Source organism: Podarcis vaucheri (assembly GCF_965113315.1).
Source record: "Podarcis vaucheri genome assembly, chromosome: 1".
Lineage (NCBI taxonomy): Eukaryota > Metazoa > Chordata > Lepidosauria > Squamata > Lacertidae > Podarcis > Podarcis vaucheri.
In genome coordinates, this window is record NC_138759.1 from 78,682,052 (window position 1) to 78,704,516 (window position 22,465).

At 43.3% G+C, this 22,465-nt stretch overlaps 1 protein-coding gene and 1 long non-coding RNA gene across 16 annotated transcripts in view; one reads left to right on the forward strand and one right to left on the reverse strand.

Annotated features, from left to right (window-relative positions):
• Nucleotides 1–22,465, forward strand: part of CHID1 (chitinase domain containing 1) — a 131,244-nt gene that overhangs the window by 28,495 nt on the left and 80,284 nt on the right. For 14 of the 15 annotated variants that reach the window (XM_082230490.1, XM_082230493.1, XM_082230489.1 and 11 more), the window contains 2 exons: nt 19,447–19,548; nt 22,118–22,273. In XM_082230490.1, coding sequence (XP_082086616.1) covers nt 19,447–19,548; nt 22,118–22,273 — 258 coding nt within the window. The remainder of the gene's footprint in view (nt 1–19,446; nt 19,549–22,117; nt 22,274–22,465) is intronic. The other variant, XM_082230485.1, reaches the window with a different exon arrangement.
• LOC309536597 lies at nt 8,209–9,190 on the reverse strand. The gene is made up of 2 exons (XR_014221661.1): nt 8,834–9,190; nt 8,209–8,509 (listed from the first exon to the last, which is right to left on the reverse strand). It is a non-coding gene; the product is annotated as an uncharacterized lncRNA (long non-coding RNA).

Below are 22,465 nucleotides of genomic sequence, written 5' to 3' on the forward strand. Positions count from 1 at the left end.
GACCTACAGCTCAGTCCTGTCAGTGCCTGCAAAGGGGTAAGCAATACTGTCACCCTTTCATAGTCTGGGTCCTGTAGCTTGCTAAGGGTATGGGCCTTCAAACCTCAGTACTTGTGATGTTGGAGTCAGTTGCATCACCCAGTAGTTTGTTCTGTTGATAGCCTTGCCTCTCTCTTCCTGTACTTGATCCTCCAGTGTGTTGCCCTCATACACTACTTCTCTGTTGTGTAAGGCCTTACAGAGCACAGCTGCACTGGCCTTTGCATTTGCATGTGTGAAACATCTGTGCTGCTTGTGGTACATCAGTGCAAGAGCCCCGGCCCTGTCACCTTGTACAGGATGCTGCTCAGTGCACAGGATACTGTAGAATTATTATTCATTTAAATTATTTTCAAACTGTCCATCTTTTTAGATCCCAAGGCGGCATTCAAAATAAAATGCAACAACACAACTAAAGCACAATCCATCAAGACAATTTTAGAACAATAGAGCACCTCACAGTTCAGCATTTAAAATGCTCAATTAGGTAGTTGCATCTTCATATTTGTGTTGAAGGGAGAGACTATGCAGAAGTAAAGTTTGAAAAAAATATATTTAAAACTCCTGTTGAGATTCTTCATTCTTCTTGAGTAATTATTTTTGTTAGCCATACCATATACTGTATATACCTTTTTATATGTTGGACACAGCACAAGGTTGTTAATACAAAAATACGAGGAGGCCAGCACATCCCTGTTAAGAACTGCCGAAACATGGATCAGTCAAGTTTTTATCTTCTTATTTTAGATTTAAAGCAGATTGCTCCAGCTTGTTAATTGTAGTCTGCTACAGAAAGCAAATGAGTGCTCTTAAACACATTTGCAGCTTCTACATTATCAGTCATTATTACCACAAAGCTTATCATGAAGCTAATGCATTCTTTTCAAGATCTAGGATAATTGCAGCAAACAATAGACTTTGCAAAATGCATTTATATATTTTGAATGTTAAGTAGAATGTAGGCAATTTCACAAATTTAATATTCTCTTGCCCCCTTGACTTAATAGAATTGGCTAGAATTGCTATACATGATTTGGTACGTACATGTATTTTTCAGTGGACAATTGTGGACAAGCCAGCTCAAATGGAGTGACTTTTACAGAGCATTAGCTGCCCTGCAGAGTACATTATTACTAAGAATGAATATTCTTTTGTGGATCTCTGCATAAGGGCCTTTTGGAAATCCATAAGCAGCTTCTTGGTCTCAAGCATATTTTTGAGCACTTCCCCTGAAGTGCATTATACTGAAATTAGAGGGGACAGGGAATGACAAATAGTTCTGAATCCTGCCATGTTTAAGGCCAGTGGAAACCACTGTGGCAATATAATCTGATTTCCAGCCTATTAGATTTATCATAATTGGATTAAAGTGTAATCACTGCATGCTAAGGGGAACGTCCTGTTAGCAAGGAGATTTCCCCTTGCACAAAAGAACGCTATTCCCCTCCTGCGTGCTCTCTTAATTTGTTCTGGGGGTTCTCCCAACCCCCTGACGCAGATTTGGGGGTGATGTGGGTTGTGCACAGGGAGAGGCACCCAGGTAATCCAAATATTGTACCAAGAAAGGCAGAATAGCACAGTCAGTATAAATCATGAAAATCAAGTATATTTTCCTAGTTTCTTACTTCGTGTAATTTATTTGATATTATTAAAAGGTAAAGATAAAGGTACCCCTGCCCGTACGGGCCAGTCGTGTCCGACTCTAGGGTTGTGCGCCCATCTCATTTAAGAGGCCGGGGGCCAGCGCTGTCCGGAGACACTTCCGGGTCACATGGCCAGCGTGATGAAGCTGCTCTGGCGAGCCAGTACCAGCGCAGCACACGGAAACGCCGTTTACCTTCCCGCTATAAAGCAGTACCTATTTATCTACTTGCACTTAAGGGTGCTTTTGAACTGCTAGGTGGGCAGGAGCTGGGACCGAAAGACGGGAGCTCACCCCTCCGCGGGGATTCGAACCGCTGACCATGCGATCGGCAAGCCCTAGGCGCTGAGGTTTTACCCACAGCGCCACCCGCGTCCCCTATTTGATATTATTATTATTTGCATAAACATGTACAATTTCATAGTAGAGAAGGACATGGAGCACTGAAGGCTAATTTAGCCTCTCCCCTGATTGTTTGGCTGCCCCCCTGAGATTTCAGCTGGCAATGCCCACCCATATATGTTCAAGCATGTTTGTTGCAACTGCAAGGTTTAGGAAGTGTCTTGCGTGTATGAAAGGTGACGTTTTCAAGGAGCTGAGTTATGAACACATTGCATATTTTTCCTCCTGCAGAATTGTAGCATGCGTAACAGCCCTGATCATGAACTTCTTGGTACAGACCTGTGTTTTTTGTTCATGTTGTTCAGTAAAATGCCACACATGTTGGCACTACATAGATTCAAAACTGAGGCGCTTGTTTCTCATACAAGGAAAGCACTCTTCACACCCAGCATCTTGAACTATGGTTTAGCTGACTGGCTTGAAAGGACTTCCTCTTGCCTTGTAGGCGGAATCCATAAAAATTCTCATTTGTCTCTTTGATTTTTTTTTTAAGTGCTAGACTGGCAATATGTGGTAAATTAGATTCATAGAATTACTGAGCTCCTGCTGGAATCTGCTTTTCATTGGCATATTTAATACTATGTCATCTTTATTCATTGTCACTTTAGAATCAATTTGGGTCTAACCTTTACAAATGATGGAAAGTGTACTTTTAATAATCTAATATCCTTCATGTGTTGGACTTGGAGTAGATTTAATCAGCCATTCAGCAAAAGGCATAGAAAATGATATGGCAAAGAATCAAATAACATTTGTAGACTCCATATCTGGTAGAAGTCTGATAAGGTAGACCGAGACTATTTTGTAAAATATCACCCTTTTGAGCAGGACCCCCAGTGGCTAAAACAGTGCTTCTTTTGTGTTATGCCCTGATTAAAACCTAAAAGGAAGAGCATAGTTAGATGCTCTTTTTTAATGGGTTGCTGTCATACCAATTCAGTTCACATTAAGATCAAATTGATGAAAAATGCTATGTTAAAGGAAGAGTATAAGGGCTTGAAAAATACTGGTACTTAAGGGGGGCGCGGGGGTAATTAACATCTGGAAAATGCAATATATTTCATTAAATTCCACCAAAGGCACATTGAGGGAAACTGGAAAGTATCAAAATTGTGTTACCTTTGCAGGTTCTTCCACAAGGTTTTTACGCTGAGTGAATTCAGGGTAGGCATAATTGGTGGAATAACCAATGTTTATAGTGGATTCAGTGCTGGCCTTAGACATGTGATTGTTTTTGATGGAAAGGTGGAATACAGAAATCTGACATAATTAAAAAACTGAGAAGTGCCAATTCTAATCTCTGCTGAACAAGTGATTCACTGTGTGGCCTTGGGCAACTCACTACCACAATTTCGCATTAATTTTCAATATGCAAAACACAAAATTAGCATACAGCATTGTTTGAAGGGCTTTGCAGATTTTCTCTTCTCACAGCAGCCCTATGAAGTCGATAGTACTGCATATATAAATGGCACTCCAGTGTATCTCTTGGGCCTAGTTGTCATAAATGACAGATGAGATGGTAAACCTGTTCCTGGTGTGTACCACTTCAAATGGCAAGTGTGGGTTTCACATGACTTTAGAGTGTGAAAACTAGCACGGTGAGGAGAAAGCTTTTCCCTGACATGCCAGTTTTCAATGTACAGGATAGAAAGTTGCACATACAGAGAGGGCCTTTTCTCCAGGGCCCTTCGGTGTTTTACCACTTTCACTCCCATAGATGTTGACAGCTCTCATTGACTTCCCCTGGGAGAGTTTTAGGGTGCTGCATCTAGAAATACTGTGGAGGGGAGCAAGAAGAAATACCTGGGGAAAGTGATGTATTATCCCAGGAATAACCAACGTGGTGCCCTCCAGATGTTGTAGGACCATGACTTCTCTCATCCCTGACCATTGACAAAACTGACTAGGGCAGATGGGAGTTGGAGTTCAGCTTCATCTGCATTCTAGCATTGCAGCTAGAATGTATTGTAGGTTAGGGTTGCCATATTTTGAAGAGTGAAAAGAGGAACACGTTTGCCGACTTCCCTACGACAACTCTCATTGTAAATACCCGTACAATATGTAGACTTTAGAAGTTCACATTCCCACCTATGCCTATGAGAAAAAGGTAAAGGTAAAGGGACCCCTGACCATTAGGTCCAGTCTCTGGGGTTGTGGCGCTCATCTCGCTTTATTGGCCGGCGTACAGCTTCCGGGTCATGTGGCCGGCATGACTAAGCCACTTCTGGCGAACCAGAGCAGTGCACGGAAACACTGTTTACCTTCCTGCCAGAGCGGTACCTATTTATCTACTTGCACTTTGACGTGCTTTCGAACTGCTAGGTTGGCAGGAGCAGGGACCGAGCAACGGGAGCTCACCCCGTCGCGGGGATTCGAACCGCTAACCTTCTGATCGGCAAGTCCTAGGCTCTGTGGTTTAACCCACAGCGCCACCCACGTCCCTTATACAAAAGTATACATATACACAAAATGTAAACATATACACTTTCTCATTCTTCAGCCTTCCTGGGTGATCCCAGCATGTCAAAATAATCTGAGCTAAAAACTGTATTTTAGGAGAGGGGGAAAAAAAGTTTACATAGCTTATCACTGTATGACACACACACACACACACACACACACACACACACACTCTAGTTCACTGTTGTCTCTACTGTCCATCAGTGATTCTTCCAAGTTTCAGAGAGGGCTTGCCGCTACCAGAAATTGAACCTGGGTCTTTCTACATGTGAAGCATGTACTCTACAACTAAGCTATGGGCGCAAGACTGTGTTGCCACACGTAAACAAAAAAACACAGGCATTTTGCCTACTATGGACAGGATTTTTTACGCTGAGAAAGAGGACATGTCGGGCAGAAACTGGACGTATGTCAACTCTGTTGTAGGTGTTGTCCAGTAAAAAGTACCATGGAGATTTTGAGTGCCTGATACAGCACACCACTTATTAGGAGAGAGAATTGGAGTACTGAACCAGAACTTGGAGTAGTCTGCAACTCATCCCAGCAATTCAGGAAAGAGGTATCTACTTCATGTGATATATACTGGATGTTAGCAAGTGTTGACGATACGTTTATTTAGAAAGCAGGGACATTAAAGGCTGCTTTCAATTGAGTGTACATCATAAATAACATCACAGATGCGGACAGGTAGTCTGTGTTTCTTTTATAGGGATTTTTATTGCCCTCAAGGGTGAACCCACTTGCAGACAAGCAGTAAAACAGTAATATTTGCTTGGCTATTAAAAGCAATGATATAACTTACTACTCTCCTTGTCTATCAGAACATTTCCAGTAACCTGCAATAAAAACTTTCTACGGCTTGTTGGTTTCACTGAAAAGGCTTCCTCCATTTGGAAAGAAGCACAAGTAGTACAGTGGTACCTCGAGTTAAGTACTTAATTTGTTCTGGAGGTCCGTTCTTAACCTGAAACTGTTCTTAACCTGAAGCACCACTTTAGCTAATGGGGCCTCCTGCTGCTGCTGCACGATTTCTGTTCTCATCCTGAAGCAAAGTTCTTAACCTGAGGCAATATTTCTGGGTTAGCAGAGTCTGTAACCTGAAGTGTCTGTAACCTGAAGCGTATGTAACCTGAGGTACCACTGTATCCTGGAAATGCAGCCTTCAAGTAGGTAGATGTTCAGTCTCATCACACCTGCAGTGCTTTAGTTTGACGGTTTAGTTTGCTGTCCTCACTATAGGAAAGCATTTGTAAGATTGGGAGGGTGCTTATTGATTGAGCAAAACAATTGTTTGTGGGGTTTTTTTGGGGGGGGGAGCAGGACAAGTATAGTCGAAAGTTAAAATTCAGCAGCTGTCTTTTATCTCTACCTTTTGTACACCTCACAACTTTGAAGAAAGCACATTAAAGCTATGCAGTCTCAGCAAAATAAACTTTATCGGATTGTTAGCTTTTCTCAGTTTAATGAGATGAGCAGCAATTCTACTGCCTGTTGATGGCTTTTGAAAGTCAGATAAACAAACAAACAAAAAACAGAAAAGCCCTCTTCCTCCCAGACCGTGGTTATGTTTTTGTATGCATGCTATGTGTGTAATGACCATGTGTTTTGCCATAATTACTGAATGTAGTATCCATAACTCTTGATGTGTGAAGGTCCTGATGAGTGTGGTTCAAAGAAAGTGAAGACCTGTGCTTTTACTAGGAAATTCTGAATGCTGAATTTCCTATCCCTCCCACATGAAGGATATCTGTGGAGTCTGAACAGCAAAATGGCAAATGGTGTATCTAGATTGTATATACTTGGACTTTCAAAAAGCTTTTAATAAACTCTCTTGGCAAAGGTGCCCAAGTATTGGGATAGGAACGGGCCCACCACCAGTGCTGGCCCCAGCGTCACATGTATATGTGGTTGTGCGCAAGTGGGGGGGGATGCCTATATACCCAAAATGTATTGCCCTGACCTATAGGTCTATGAATCTATGTATTGGAGGGTGGGGAAGGCTTGCATGTTTGCCACACTTTGATCCCTCACACGTTCTTTCTGAATGCCAGAAAAAGGGCTTCAAATGTTTGGCACAGGAGCATTGTTAGGGGGTGAGTCAGGAGACCTGAGCCCTGGGTCTCCTACTCCTTCTCTTTAATTTTTTAAAAAACTTTGCAGATTGGATAACTGAGTGCACCATGAACTGCAGTGCTGGTGAGACCTCTGTTTACCATCTTAATTTCTTAATATAGACACCTACAGATATAAAGTAGCATATGCAATTTTTTAATGGAAATTGGAGTCATGGACCTGTGCTTTTAGGTACTTAGCCACACTCCTGCTCTTTGGAGCTTTTTCATTTAGTCAAAAGAGAACTGAGTTTTTTTTTGGGGGGGAGATAACGTGTTTTAAATACAGTGGTACCTCTAGTTGCAGACATGATCTGTTCCAGGGTGCTGTTCGCACCCCGAAAAGTCCGCAACTAGAGTGGCACTTCTGCGCAAGTGTGGCGCGTGATAGAGCGCTTCTGTGCATGTGCGAAGTGTGCAGAACGCTTCTGCGTATGTGCGTGTGGTGAAACCCAGAAATATACACTTCCGGGTTTGCTGCATTCGCAACCCGAAAAGCTGCAATGTGAAGCAAACGCAACAAGAGATATGACTGTATTCTGTTGGGAGCCACACAGAGTGGCTGGGGAAACCCAGTCAGATGGGCGAGGTATAAATAAATTGTTACTATTATTATTATTATTTATATAATATAGGTCTATAACTTTATGCATGGTAGGGAGGTAGTGGATGAAGAGAAGTTTCTCACATATGATTCCTTGTGCTCAGTTACTGAAATGGATTGACCATAGAATCAGAAGATGCAAAAGAATAAATGAAGTCAAGCTAGTAAATAAACACCATGCATTTCTACAACATGGATATGATTTTTATGTATTTATTACCAATAATGAGTCTTAGGGCTTATAGCTTTTGGAATATACAGTAATATTCAAACAATCTTATATGGCTTCACGACACTGAAATGCAGACACGGTGTACAATATCATAAACACAGTGTTCCAAAATATCCAGCTGTGCTGACTGGATATATCTTTCAAATGAGGGCTTCTTTTTTACAGAGCCAGGATTGTTTTGGTGGGGAGGCAGAGGAGCGAGGAGAGAAGACCACTTTTCACAGTGCATCATTGTTTTAGTTAATTCACTGCCGCAAGTTGTGGAGATGGCCCTTTGTTTAGATAGATTTAAAAGGGAATTTGACCAAATGTATGGAGGAGAGGTCTACCAATGGCAGCCACTATGGCTGAGCGGAATCTCCAGGTGGCAGTAGTATACCACTGAGGAATATCAGAAGGAGATAGCTACTGCCTTCAAACTCCACTTCTGGGCCTCTACTTCTGGGTATGCATTGTGGGAAGTTGAAAACAGGATTGAATTGACCTTTTGGCATGGTCCAGTGGGGCTGCTCTTACATTTTATCATTAATGGTTGTATTTTTGGCTGCTGTTTTTATTTATTTCATAAAATTTACACATTGCTTGATTGTGAAAAACCTCAAAGTGTTTTACAGAAAGATTTACCGTATTTTTCGCTCTATAGGATGCACCCGACCATAGGGCGCACCTAGTTTTTAGAGGAGGAAAACAAGGAAAAAATATTCTGAATCAAATGTTGTATAAGCGACTGTATTTAATAAACAACCGGTATATCAGAATCATATTACAGCCATGTAAAGTGAACAGCAGTCAACAATGGCATTAAGAACCATCATCACTGTCATTAACAAATGAAGAGAGACTTTAAGGTTTGAGTACTCTTCTAGTCTTCTGTGAACCCCAAGAACTCATCACTGCTAGAGTCAGAATTTATGGAGCTCAGTTGCTCACAATCACTGACATCACTTTCTTCGCTATCTTCATGTAAAATACCATCTTCGTTTCCATCCAAAGCATTGCTAATGCCACATTTTTTCCTCTCAGTCCTCTTCCTCCCCTCTCTCAGCCTGCTGCTCGCAAACAGTCCCTTTACTTGAATTACAGTCAAGAAACAGCTGAGCAGAGCCTCTCAGCTGCGGGCTTGGGAGGCTTTCCTTCTCCCCACTTTTTTCTCCCCCCCCCAAGCAGAACAGTTCCCTTTTCCAGCCTTCTCCTCTCCATCCCTTTCACCCAAACTCCTCAGGTGACGTCTGCAATTTCTCCCCTTCACTGCTCCCTCTCCTTTGCCCTCTACCATCACTCTCCACTCACGGCAACCTATGGTACCTCCTCTCCCTTCACCCAGCTTCTTGGTCCCCCACCTCTCCGTCCTCTTCCTCCCCTCTCTCAGCGAACAGCCTGCCCACTGCTCCAAAGCTTGAGGGGAAGGGCAGGCTGCTGGCAGAGCAGCACCCCCCACCCCCATTCAGCAGCCCAGGAGCGCGGGGGATGGGCGCACAGCCCTCCCATTGCTCCAAAGCTTCCCGGGGCTGCAGGGGGAAGCCGAGGCTGCCGGCAGAAGAGCGCGGCTCCACCACCACCACCAAAGAGCAGTCCAAGAGCATGCCGCACTCCGGCAATTTGGCTCCAGGGACCACACATTCGCTCCATAGGACGCACAGACATTTGCCCTTACTTTTTAAGAGTAAAAAAGTGCGTCCTATGGTGCGAAAAATACGGTAAGTCTGGATGCAATTCAGAAGAACGGGTTGTAGTCCTATGGCTGTACCCATATATAGCAGGGTGACTTTGAGTCATGGTGATTGTTATGGCTCATGAAATGTCCCTTCATGCATGCACACAGCAATTTGTATGCACATTATGTGTATTTTAGATTACTGGATAAACTGAGGATAGTTCAGCTGGAGCACCAGCTAGCTTATGGGCTTTAATCACTTATACGAATGAGACCCTTCAAATCAGCATAGAATATTCACAGAAAATTAGGCCTTCTCTTTAGGTGTGTTTGAAAAAGGAGACAAAAATCAGCTGAAATTATGTTAAAAGCCTGTATGGAGGAGCAGCCGGTAATGTTCATCTCTCTCTTTTCGCTTCCATGCTGAATTGCTTTAGTTTTATGCTCACTATTTTAAAGTGTTTTTGGGTAATATCAAAAATGGAAGCTTCTTTGCCTCTTAAAAGAAGTCATCCGCTTGGTAGCATGCAGAGCTTTTCTTCCCTCTTCACCAAAGGGCATCTGTTTCGTTGTCATCTTTCTTTTAAAATTTTGAGATGAGCTCCAAATGGGCAGAGGCAGCAGTTAAGGAGCAAGGTTAATTCCATGTACGAAGCTGCTGAGCTATTACATTGTATTAAGCAATTTCATTTTATACCGTGCATGCCCTCAGATAACTGTCCCCTGTATAATGGTGGTTCTGGGAATGTCATGAGTCAGATAATTCATAGGTGGTTTGCTTCCAAAGTGAAGATTGCACTCTCCTATGGAGCAGCAACCCCCCACCTTTTTTGCATTAATCTTTGACCTCACTTTCAAAAAACACAAACATTTCAGTGAAAGGGTATATTTCATCATAGGGTATAATGGTATCTTTAATGTATCCCACATATAGTTTTGCTATTCAAGCCCATTGACTCAAGTTTTTCATTCTGTATCTTATGGTATCACTTTCAGAGAGGAATTTGCTTGGCTTTCGTGCAAAAAGCCCAACACATATTCTACACATATGCTTCTGTCTTTAAACTAATTATTCCCTCGGTTTTCTTTGTTAATAAAAGGTTGATCCAATTATTCCCTAGTTGTAAAAAAAAGAAAAGAAAAAAGGTTGGTCTAATCAGGTTTAAAGACCAATTAGATACAGAGGTCAATGAAATTTGCCCAGCAGAAATTCCTTACCAAGTGTTTTCCTGTTTTGAAATTGTGTATTATTTTTTGCTAGGTACCAGTAAAGCAATTAGTTTCATTCCCTGTGAGAGATTCCCCCCTTCCCCACCACCTGCCTCTCGTTTTACCAGCTATGTCTGAGCCAGTTTTTCTCAAATGCTTTTAAGATCAGCTTCCTGGGTTGTCTTTTCTACTCCCAACCCTGTATAATAACCAACTATTGGTTACATTGGTAAATATGCTAATGATGTTGTTGTTGTTGTTTAGTCGTTTAGTCCAACTCTTCGTGACCCCATGGACCAGAGCACACCAGGCACTCCTATCTTCCACTGTCTCCTGCAGTTTGGTCAGGCTCATGTTTGTAGCTTTGAGAACACTGTCCAGCCATCTCGTCCTCTGTCATCCCCTTCTCCTTGTGCCCTCCATCTTTCCCAACACCAGGGTCTTCTCCAGGGAGTCTTCTCTTCTCATGAGGTAGCCAAAGTATTGGAACCTCAGCTTCAGGATCTGTCCTTCCAGTGAGCACTCAGGGCTGATTTCCTTCAGAATGGATAGGTTTGATCTTCTTGCAGTCCATGGGACTCTCAAGAGTCTCCTCCAGCACCATAATTCAAAAGCATCAATTTTTCAGCGATCAGCCTTCTTTATAGTCCAGCTCTCACTTCCATACATCACTACTGGGGAAATAATAGCTTTAACAATACGGACCTTTGTCGGCAAGGTGATGTCTCTGCTTTTTAAGATGCTGTCTAGGTTTGTCATTGCTTTTCTCCCAAGAAACAGGCATCTTTTAATTTCGTGGCTGCTGTCACCATCTGCAGTGATCCTGGAACGCAAGAAAGTAAAATCTCTCACTGCCTCCATTTCTTCCTCTTCTATTTACCAGGAGGTGATGGGCCCAGTGGCCATGATCTTAGCGTTTTTTTTATGTTGAGCTTCAAACCATATTTTGCGCTCTCTTCTCTCATCCTCATTAAAAGGTTCTGTAATTCCTCCTCACTTTCTGCCATCAAGGTTGTGTCATCTGCATATCTGAGGTTGTTGATATTTCTTCCGGCAATCTTAATTCTGGCTTGGGATTCATCCAGTCTAGCCTTTCGCATGATGAATTCTGCATATAAGTTAAATAAGCAGGGAGACAATATACAGTCTTGTACTCATTTCCCGATTTTGAACCAATCAGTTGTTCGATATCCAGTTCTAACTGTAGCTTCTTGTCCCACATAGAGATTTCTCAGGAGACAGATGAGGTGATTAGGCACTCCCATTTCTTTAAAGACTTGCAATATACTGTTCCCACAAGGAATTGTTAACTCCGAGCCCTGGGCTAACACTGGCATTAGAAAAGGAAACTGAACTGGATACCTCAAAGCCCTCCTAAAACCATATCAAAACAGATCAGCAGCTGTTCCCAAATCAGCTGGAAATGATGGGGCAAGTAGGAAAAGCAGGTACTCCCACAATTCAACATAGTTTACTGAGTGTCCTGTGCTAAGGGGCATTCAGTCCACCTGTGTCTTGGTTGGTAGGGGGAGGGCCCATCTGGCTTCACATCCTTCCCTTTCCTCAGTTCCTGACCCGCTTCCCACAGGATTCCATGCCAGGAATGCTGGGTTGCACTTTAGACCTGGGGTCACCAAACTTTTTGGGCCCCTGACACATTTGCAAACCAGAAAAAAGGTTGTGCGCGCCATACCGACTGCAGCCAAGCACATACCACACTGGTTATATTGGCTACAAGCCTAATTTCAGTATGGTAAGGGGAGGGGAACCTGTGGGCTCCATGGAAGGCCTTTGTGGGTACATGTGCACTCACAGGCATGATACTGACAAGCCCTGTGTTAGATTTTGTTAGCATCTCATCTTTGCAGTGGCATTTGTGGAGAGCTGAGTGACACATTAACTGGGTGTATCTACATGGGCAGTTTCTACAAATCTGCTCCCTAAGTAAGTTCCATCTCATTAGGGAACTACAATTTAGGATTGATACAGATGGATCTCCAATGGTGTGGTGGCAAATTCCAATTTATTTGCATGCCAGCTGCAGCTTGGAGTGATCCACTGTATGCATAACTTTTTTTGGTAGCCCAGTGCATATCCAAAGGCGGTTTGCAGCAGTCCTTAAGCTATCTGGCTACGCATTTGGCAGCTACTTCACATAAAGAGCTCAGAGTGGGTGCCAGTGGTGCAAGAACTGAGGCGATCTGAACTAGGTGTGAGAGCTTTGGCACTCTCATATTCAGATAAAGGACAAGGTTTTCTCAGGGAGACTGACCAACGTGTCTTTATGCCTGATGGAGATAGACTGACAATTGTGACCTTGGTGGTGCTGCTGGTCTGAACACTGGCTATTGTGACCACATGCTAATTCTGTCTGCCTGAATAAGTGAGAGAACAGTGGTCACTGTGTCCTTATGCTGTTGCTGCTGGCCTGAAGACTGGCCATGAAGACCACATGCCGATGTAGGTATTGACATTTTTAAAACTCCCCTTACACCCAAATGTCTCCAAGGTGCTATGTTGTTGTTGTTTAGTCGTTTAGTCATGTCCGACTCTTTGTGACCCCATGAACCAGAGCACACCAGGCACTCCTATCTTCCACTGCCTCCCACAGTTTGGTCCAACTCATGCTGGTAGCTTCGAGAACACTGTCCAACCATCTCCTCTGTCATCCCCTTCTCCTTATGCCCTCCATCTTTCCCAACATCAGGGTCTTTTCCAGGGAGTCTTCTCTTCTCATGAGGTGGCCAAAGTATTGGAGCCTCAGCTTCACAATCTGTCCTTCCAGTGAGCACTCAGGGCTGATTTCCTTCAGAATGGATACGTTTGAACTTCTTGCAGTCCATGGGACTCTCAAGAGTGCTATACAGATGTAATTAATAAAATACAGCATGCCTATCCTAATCACATAATCCAGGATGGGGAACCTGTGGCCTACCAGATGTTGTTTGACTCTAACTCCCATCAGCCCCAGCCAGCATGTTCAGTAGCAAGCAATGATAGGATTTCTAGTACATCAAAACATTTGGAGAGCCAGAGGTTTCCTATGCTTGACTTAAGAGAATATTAAGTTAGAGTATGTCATTTGCTTTGCACCTAGAGGCAGTATTGGTCTCAACTAAATAATAATCAGACAGCTAAAATAAAAGCTCATTATTCATGTGATTCATCTGATGAGCGTTATTGAAAATATTTTTTCTCTTCAAGTTATCTGGGATCCTTATGTGTGTGCTGCAAGTAATTAGTGTAATCAATAATAAAGTAGGTGGGGAAGAGTTACTTAGGTTACAAGTTGCTTATTAAAATATTTTCCTTGGCTTAACAAAGATGCATCCCAGCTTCATTAAATGCTATGCTCCTCTAACCTATGTAAAGTGATATAATGCACAATAAAATGCAGTGCATGATAAAAGGAAGCTATATTCCTCTCCTGCCCCCGCTCTGAAATGATAACAATATATTCATTGCAAATGCATATTGCAGTGTTTGGGGGAAGAAATTGTTTTGCCTCTAGGCACTTAGATTGTTGTAACATAACAGATGCCCTTCATTTTACGCATTCGTACAGTGCTTGCCATTTAAATGTGCAGCAAATGCCAGATAACTGCTACGAAGACTGATGGGTGCAAGTAAGTCCCGGAAGGGGTGACTGCTTTTAATTTATGTTTGAACTCCTGTTGGGAAAGTGCTGCTCCTTAATATGACAACTAAATTATTGGTTCTTGGAACATGAGGTGGCTGCAGCGTACATCAAAAGAAAGTAGTCACTCGCACGTTAAACTCTTGTCAGAGGCAAATTGCCTTTGTTGCCACTGTGTTCTTTATATTCTGGGCTTGCTGACCTGACTGAAAAATGTCACTCAGGCATATTTTTAGTTCAGCATCGTTGCACATACCCTTTCAGCCCAATGAGATGACAGTGCAAAATTGCATTTGTGTTACCCTTTAAGCAGATAAGTGGTTTTTAGCTTCTAATGCAGTGCCTCAGCTGGTTGAATGTTCTGGTTCCCCAGCCCCTCAAACCTTTCTCATCTAACTAATTTATATTTTGAGGCTAGGCTTTGGAGCCTCTTTTGTAACTATTAAAAATATACCTGCCCTAAAATTTGTTTGCTTTTAAGGTGCAGCGGGAGTCTCAATTGTTTTTCCTATCACTGGCTAAGATATCTGTTTCTCTGAATTTATTTTGGGGCTGATTACTACATCATAGTGCAGTTTATGGCCCCATGAAATGGGAACACTTAGTTTTAAAGTGGCTTGTATTCTCGTTCCCAACTTTTCATGTGAAAGTGTTTCTTCTTTCTTACTGCAACTTCTGTAATTAAAGATCGTTCAGTGTAGCACTTACGAGATTGATCCGTCAGCACAATCTTTTGAATGTCACAATTGGAATATTAATGATGATCTTTCTGCTTGCCCAATTGAATGGTCACCCTTTCCCCCCCCCCCATGAGTTGTTTTGGGGGTTCTCCCAACCCAGTGGGTGGGGGAAGCTCCATTGTGCTAGCAGGAGTCCTTACACTGGCTCCCACTGGCAGAATGGGTAAGTTGAATCCAGTTCCAAGTGCTTATATTGTAGCTTTCCTACTATTAGTCAAAGTATTGCCTGTTATTGCCAAAGTAGATGTGCCATGGGACATGTATGTTTAAAAATCAGAATGCCAATTGAGAGGCTGAAGATTGGATCAAGGTTGTGCTGTAGGAAGAAGAAGTTAACCATTCCATGCTTGCTGTTTCCCCAAATTTTCTTTTCCCAGCTGCTGGTGTTTGCTCCATGGGTTAAAGCATTTAGGCACCATATAGGTATGTACCCGGAATTACTATCATGGATTGCAATCTCCGTGTTCAAATACCTTTCTTGTACCATTTAAAAATATTTATACAGAAGAAAAGTACTTCATAATGTTTAAGAAATCTTTAGCTCCACAACCATGGTTTTTGTTGGTTGACTGGTTATCTTGTAATGATCCTCTTCTATGGTTTTCACTATTTAACATTTGACTTCAGATACCTGTTAGAAGGAGCTGACCTGAACGAAACTTAAATACAGTCTGCAGATTGCACAGAAGGAGGAGATTGACTAGACTTATTCAAGCATATGGTACCAATGGGTACTGAATGCATAAGGGGGGGTAGTGAGAATGCATACGGTTGGCCCTGCCCCTAAGCACATCTGCATCTCCCAAACATGCACCCCTGCTACTATGTGTTTGGCTTCATTCTGAAGAGGGCCTATGTGGGTACAAATGTATGTGCATGAGGCTTCCTATATTGCCTTTTACAATTAGTAGGGAAAGGTGCCAGCCGTCTGTAATTAAATATTATCATTAATAATCCAATTTTGACATTCTGTAAGCAGTTGCTGGTTGTAGCAGTTGTAATCTGCCTGTCTCGTATCTCACATGGCCTGTTACGCAATAATAATGATAGATGCGCCATGTAATTCTATGCATGTTTATTCAGGATACATTCTCATTGTTTTCAGTGGTGGTGCTTCCACTGAGGAAAGTGTGCTCAGAAATGCAGCTGTTAATCACTTGTCCTGGTTTGTTTTTTTAAAATGATGCTTCATGACTAAATTAACACTTCTGGAGACTGGCTGTGAAGAAGAATTGTGTAAGAATTAAATGATTCCAAAGGGTTAGATTTTATTTTAATAGCAGCTTAGGCCTGAGGTTTCCGTGTTGGAACCCTTTAATTGAACAAGGCAAAAAATTCAAATGCGTGTATGTAAACAGAAGACTGGTAATGTGCTTGTTTTCTATTAATTTAATGTCAGTTTCTGACTGTTTCTATATTCAGTAGAAAAACCGATGCTCTGTTTCTGCTCTGGTCTGTTAGCTTCTATTGTGTTCTGAATGTATTGTGAATGCACTTGGGTAATTTCGTTTTTTAAAAGAAGCTCAGTTTCAAGGAACATAGCATTTTTGTGTATTAGAAATATACTGGCTGTGTAGATACTTCAAAAGTGGGTTTCACTGAAATTAACAGACCTTTTTTTTGCATGTGAATATGCTCAAACAGGTTGTCCTAAAAATGGTGCCCTTTTAGTCATGCATTCCATAGAGACTAAGGGTGAAATCTTGGATGCCCCACATGGTCAAGCCATTTACCGTATTTTTCGCCCCATAAGACGCACCGGCCCATAAGACGCACCTAGATTTTTTGGGGGGAAATAAAGGAAAAAAATTTTATTTCCCCCCCAGGTGCGCTGCGCTACACCAGGAGCTTGGGGCGTGCGGAGCTCAGCGCGCCCCAAGCTTCTGCGTGCCGGCAAGGTCTCCGCTAGCGTGGGAGAGCCGGGCGCCTCTCCCAGGGCTAGCGGACCCCTGCGCTAATCCAGAAGCTTGGGGCAAGCTGAGGTCAGCGCGCCCCAAGCTTCTGCGTGCCGGCAAGCAGTCCGCTAGCCCTGGGAGAGCCGCGGGGCTCTCCCAGGGCTAGCGGATCGCTGCGCTATAACAGGAGCTTGGGGCGTGCTGAGCTCAGCGCGCCCCAAGCTTCTAGGTGCGCGCAAGCAGTCCGCTGCCGCCCCAAGCCTCGCGCACCTGGCAGGAGGTCCCACCGGGTGCGCGAGGCTTGGGGCGGCAGCGGACTGCTTGCGCGCACCTAGAAGCTAGCAGTCCGCTGCCGCCCCAAGCCTCGCGCACCCGGCGGGAGGTCCCACCGGGTGCGCGAGGCTTGGGGCGGCAGCGGACTGCTTGCGCGCACCTAGAAGCTAGCAGTCCGCTGCCGCCCCAAGCCTCGCGCACCCGGTGGGACCTCCTGCCGGGCGCGCAAGGCTTGCAGGCATTCGCCCCATAAGACGCACCCCGATTTCCTCTTCATTTTTGGAGAGGAAAAAGTGCGTCTTATGGGGCGAAAAATACGGTAACCAGGACAGGCTCTTCTGTGCCTTCCCTGTAAGCATCCACAAGTTCATCTCTCGCCCTCCCTGTCTCCACGGGCTGTTTCTGGAGTACAGCCACACGGAGCCATAAGTGGCAGACTTTTGTGTCTACTTACAGAAGGGCCTGCCTTGGAATAAATAGTCTGGCAGTGAAGCCTTGCACCTGGCTGTGCAGCAGCAATCTGGAGGCTGGAGGCTGTACCAGGTAATGCATAACTGTGCTGCATTTCTACTCGGTGTGTGTATGTGCATGTTTGTCTAGAGACCGAACTGGACACAATACCATTGACACAATTAACAATTTCATGAATGGGTCTCTAATAAGTAAATTGTTGGGTGGGTGGGGGTACAAGATCCAGATCGGACCCTGGCTGGGGTTGGGTAAAGGGGCTTTGAATTTTTGCCCAAGGCTGGCGTTCCAGTGTGGCTCTTATTCCTCCCCCTCCCCACCTGCTGTTTGCATTGTAAAGAAAACTTCTTTTAACATAAATGGAAACTTCCCTCCCAGTGCAAACAGGAAGCATGGAGTGGCCCCTGCCTGCTATTTCTCTGCGGTGAAAATGCCATTCACGCTGTTGTGACTGTAGTTACACTGGCTGCCAATTTGCTGCTGAGCTAAGGGATACCTAAAATATTATCTCAATCCTTATATCCATCACTGCAATCAGCCAAAGAAGTCTCTTGCAGATACCATCTTCACAAATGTAAAGAATTGGACCTTTAGCATGGTGGCACCTCCTCTTTGGAATTCCCTCCCGTTACAGATTTGACAGGCATTGCTTCTGTTGTCTTTTTGGCACCTAGTAAATACATTTTTTCTTTCAACAAACCTTTTATCCTACCCTGTTTCTGTATTGGATTTGAATTTGTTTGTGTACATATGGAATAGTTTTGATTATTTTTTTTGTCTTCGCTGTGAAACCTCTTCAAGATCTTTTATGGGAGGCATTTCATTACTGGAACCAAATAAACAAATAAATAAATACTTGTGTGAGTAGCATTACATCTAGTTCCATCTTGAGGCTGCAGTGCAACACAGTTTTTCGGGAGCAAGCCAAAAAAGTGGCAGCGGCAAAAGTACAAGTCTTATGGGTTATGTTGGCCTGGGTGGGGAAGGCAGAATGCAAGTGTCTGATTGGACCACATCAGTGTGGGTTTTTCCTGGCACTGGACATATTTCCCATAGTCTGACGTCTCAAAATGTTGATTCGTCCTGAACCTTTGGGAAAGATTGGGATTCATTTCCATTTAAATGTAAACTTAGTCCAGAGGTAACCAAAACATTAACCAGTGCCCTCATTTTAAGGCTGCAATCACCAACAAAGTTCTGTAGCTGAGACTAGTTCAATGGTACTAGCTTGATATTTTAACTACTGCAAGGGAATTGTGATTCCATCACAGTTGGATATAGGGGTGCAAATATTTAGAACCAGGATGTAAAGTACTTCCAAGTGCAGAAGCAAAGTCCTCTGATCTTCTTTCTTCTATTTCCCCATCCACCCAAGGTCAGGATTTTCAGACAAGAAGCCCAGTAATATATGTTGCTCTGGAACTTGAGCACATTATCTCTAGTTCCCGGTTTCCCCATAAAATACTCTAACCCTTCCTGGCCAAGACATTTAGAAGCTTGGTTCATACCCAAAGAAGAGTTACAGATGTCCCAGTTAACTTCAGTTGGGTCTAGGCCTAAGTGGATGGAGTGGGGGAATTCTCAGGGCCAGGGGTAAAGCCATTTCCAGAGTTCCTCAAAGCCCATGTGAGGAACAAATGGGAGGAGATACACTTTCTTCAAATCCCTCCTCAAAGCCCATGTTTTCTGTGAAACGTTTGGCAGCCTGCTAGTTACCCTGTTGTACTGTTACTGAGCCTGTAAATGAGGGAGAATACTATTTGACTTCCCATGCTTGTGGACTTCCCATAGGCATCTGGTAGGCAGTGTGAGAACAAAATGCTGTACTAGATGAGCCTTTGGTTTGATCCAGCCCAGTCTCTGACTATGTCCTTATGCAACTGAAACTACTGCATCTTTGTTCCCAGCTTACCCTACTTCTGTTGATTCCCCTGTGTCAAATGTAAAGAATGTATGCTCCTCAGGGCAGGGACTGGTCCTCTTGTATTCTGTAAAGCACCAGGCATGCTGATGACCTTATATAAATAAACATCTCTCTCTCTCCCCCTCCCTCCCTCCCTCTCTCTCTCTCTTAAAGAACCAACCAGCTGGGAAGTTTCACAAAGAAAGAATTTGATCAGCTAGCCCCAATAGTGGACAGCTTCAGCCTCATGACATACGATTATTCAGCGCCTCAACGGTAAGGCAATGACAGTGGAAAGCAATAGTATACTGAACTGGATTTTAGGGATGTAGTAGTGACAACAGGAAACATACCTGGAGCTCACAGAAATCCTAATTAATCAGTACCCTTTAGAAGAGGAGTGGGCAGATTCCAGGCTTTTTTTCTTTCTTTTTTTTTTACTTCATTATTATCTTTATTTATGGTATATTTCTCCCCACCTCAGTATTTCATTTGAGATTTCATAGTAAATATATTGGGCAATACCCACCGTTGGTCTAGTATGAGTATGGTTCAGGCATTGCCAAACTTGGCCCTCCAGCTGTTTTGGGACTACAATTCCCACCATCCCTGACCACTGGTCCTGTTAGCTAGGGATGATGGAAGTTGTAGTCCCAAAACAGCTGGAGGGCCAAGTTTGGCAATGCCTGGTTAGGTGGATATCATCCATTGGCTGCCATTCTTTTGGGCTTGCCTGTATTAGCTTTTCTTATATCTGTTTTTGGATTGGCAAATAAGCCTCTAAAATCCCTGTCCAATATGGCTTCTGAGGATGAAGAACTAAAAAAGGAATCTTGCATTTTACGTTTTCTCCCTCTTTGCTTTGAAACAGTTCTGACAGTTGCTCTCTATACACCCTTATATTTTCTTCCCACTTTATCAAATGGCGTCTTAAGGATTTGTATCTAGTTATCTCGACTGTCAGTTTGAAGTGCGCACACAAGATAAGGGAAATCATCCAGTGGCTTGTCCAAGAAATGTACAAACAGAATTCCATATTACATACAATGTACTGCTTTTTTTCCTTTAGGACTTTTAAAATTTCAGATGCCTTCCACCAATGATAGGCATATTGAAAAGAGGCAAGGAAAATGTTACAACAGAAGGCAAACTGTCAAGGATGCAAGGATTCTTTCTTAAAAAAACAATAGCAACACTTTACTTGAATTGGTTGAAGCGTACTTGAAAATACAAATATAAAATGACATGTTTGGAACCTAGAAAAACTGTATGTGTGAAGAATGCTGGACCTACTTTTGTGTACATCTATATATTTTAGAAAGCTGCTTGCTATGCATTTGGACTCGTATTGAGATACTGTAACTAAATTTTGCATGATGGTGCCTGTGATCAAGTTTTTTGTCTATGTTCAGATACAATTAAATGTGATTTTTAATTGAAACGACAGACTGACCCTTTCAAAACTGCACTGATTTTAACTAATGATTTCAAAAGGGCACTGATTTTGGGGGGTTCTTACACTTCTTGAGGAATGCGGGTGGCGCTGTGGGTTAAACCACAGAGCCTAGGACTTGCCGATCAGAAGGTCGGCGGTTCGAATCCCCACTATGGGGTGAGCTCCCGTTGCTCGGTCCCTGCTCCTGCCAACCTAGCAGTTTGAAAGCACGTCAAAGTGCAAGTAGATAAATAGGTACCGCTCCGGCGGAAAGGTAAACGGCATTTCCGTGTGCTGCTCTGGTTCGCCAGAAACGGCTTAGTCATGCTGGCCACATGACCCAGAAGCTGTATGCCGGCTCCCTCAGCCATTAAAGCGAGATGAGCGCCGCAACCCCAGAGTCGGTCACGACTGGACCTAATGGTCTGGGATCCCTTTACCTTTACTGGAGCAGTGCCAGGTACAAGGCCACTGGTGTGTACAGAAATACAGCATGCCTTTTTAGAGATATAAGACTGTATAATTTTCTATGTTCTTTTATAAACATTGCTTCTGAGTGGTTCTATATACTTGTTTATGCTAACATCCATATCCTACTTTCCTAGGCAAAATGCCCAATCCAGGTGGCTTACAAGATAAAAACAATATAAGAAAACCATATAAAATGTAATCAAACATGAAATAACAGCAATGGAAACAAGTGCAAAAGTTAATTAAGTAATGTTTGCTGAAACAGTATGTGATGGCTTGCTGCTGATCAGAAGGCTGGCGGTTTGAATCCCCGCGACGGGATAAGCTCCCGTTCTTCTGTCCCTGCTCCTGCCTACCTAGCAGTTTGAAAGCACGTCAAAGTGCAAGTAGATAAATAGGTACCGCTCCGGTGGGAAGGTAAACAGTGTTTCCATGAGCTGCTCTGGTTCTCCAGAAGTGGCTTAGTCATGCTGGCCACATGACCCGGAAGCTGTCTGCAGACAAACGCTGGCTCCCTTGGCCTATAGAGTGAGATGAGCGTGCAACCCCAGAGTCGTCCGTGACTGGACCTAACAGTCAGGGGTACCTTTATCTTACAGTTTGTCTCTCCAAGACGGGAGTGTTAGAAATATCCATTCAGTATCCAAGGAAATACCCATGACCAATCCCTGACATCTCTCGGTGGGTCTGCAAATGTCTCTAGTCTGAAACCCTGAATAGTTGCTACCAGTCAGTGTAGGCAATACTGAGCTTGATGGACCAATGGGCCTGACTCTCACTATAAGACAACTTCTATGTTCCTTTCTCCTAGCAAGCAATACAGTTTGTTTTGGGGATTATGGATCTCCTTACAGCAAAGGTTTGGTTTAAGATGCTTTTGCTTCTTTTTGAAACCTGTCCCTTGACATCATATTTTATTTCTTTGCTGTTGATCTCCAGGCCTGGCCCTAATTCCCCTCTACCTTGGATGCGGGCGTGTGTTCAAATGCTGGATCCAGAAGCCAAGTGGAGAAGTAAAATTCTTCTGGGACTGAATTTTTATGGCATGGACTACTCGGCACTGAGCGCTTCTGGAGAGCCAATAATTGGAAACAAGTAAGGTTTCTAGAAAACTGCCTTTTGTTGTTATTATTAGTGTCTTGAGTGAAAATTGGGGCTAGGTTTGACAGGACAGAGCCATCTGATTGCAATATTTTTATTGATTATTATTATTTAGAATATTTTCAGCTACTCTTCATTGCAGTTTAGATACCAGGGTGTGTTAAAATAGTACTGGAGTCAATTCTA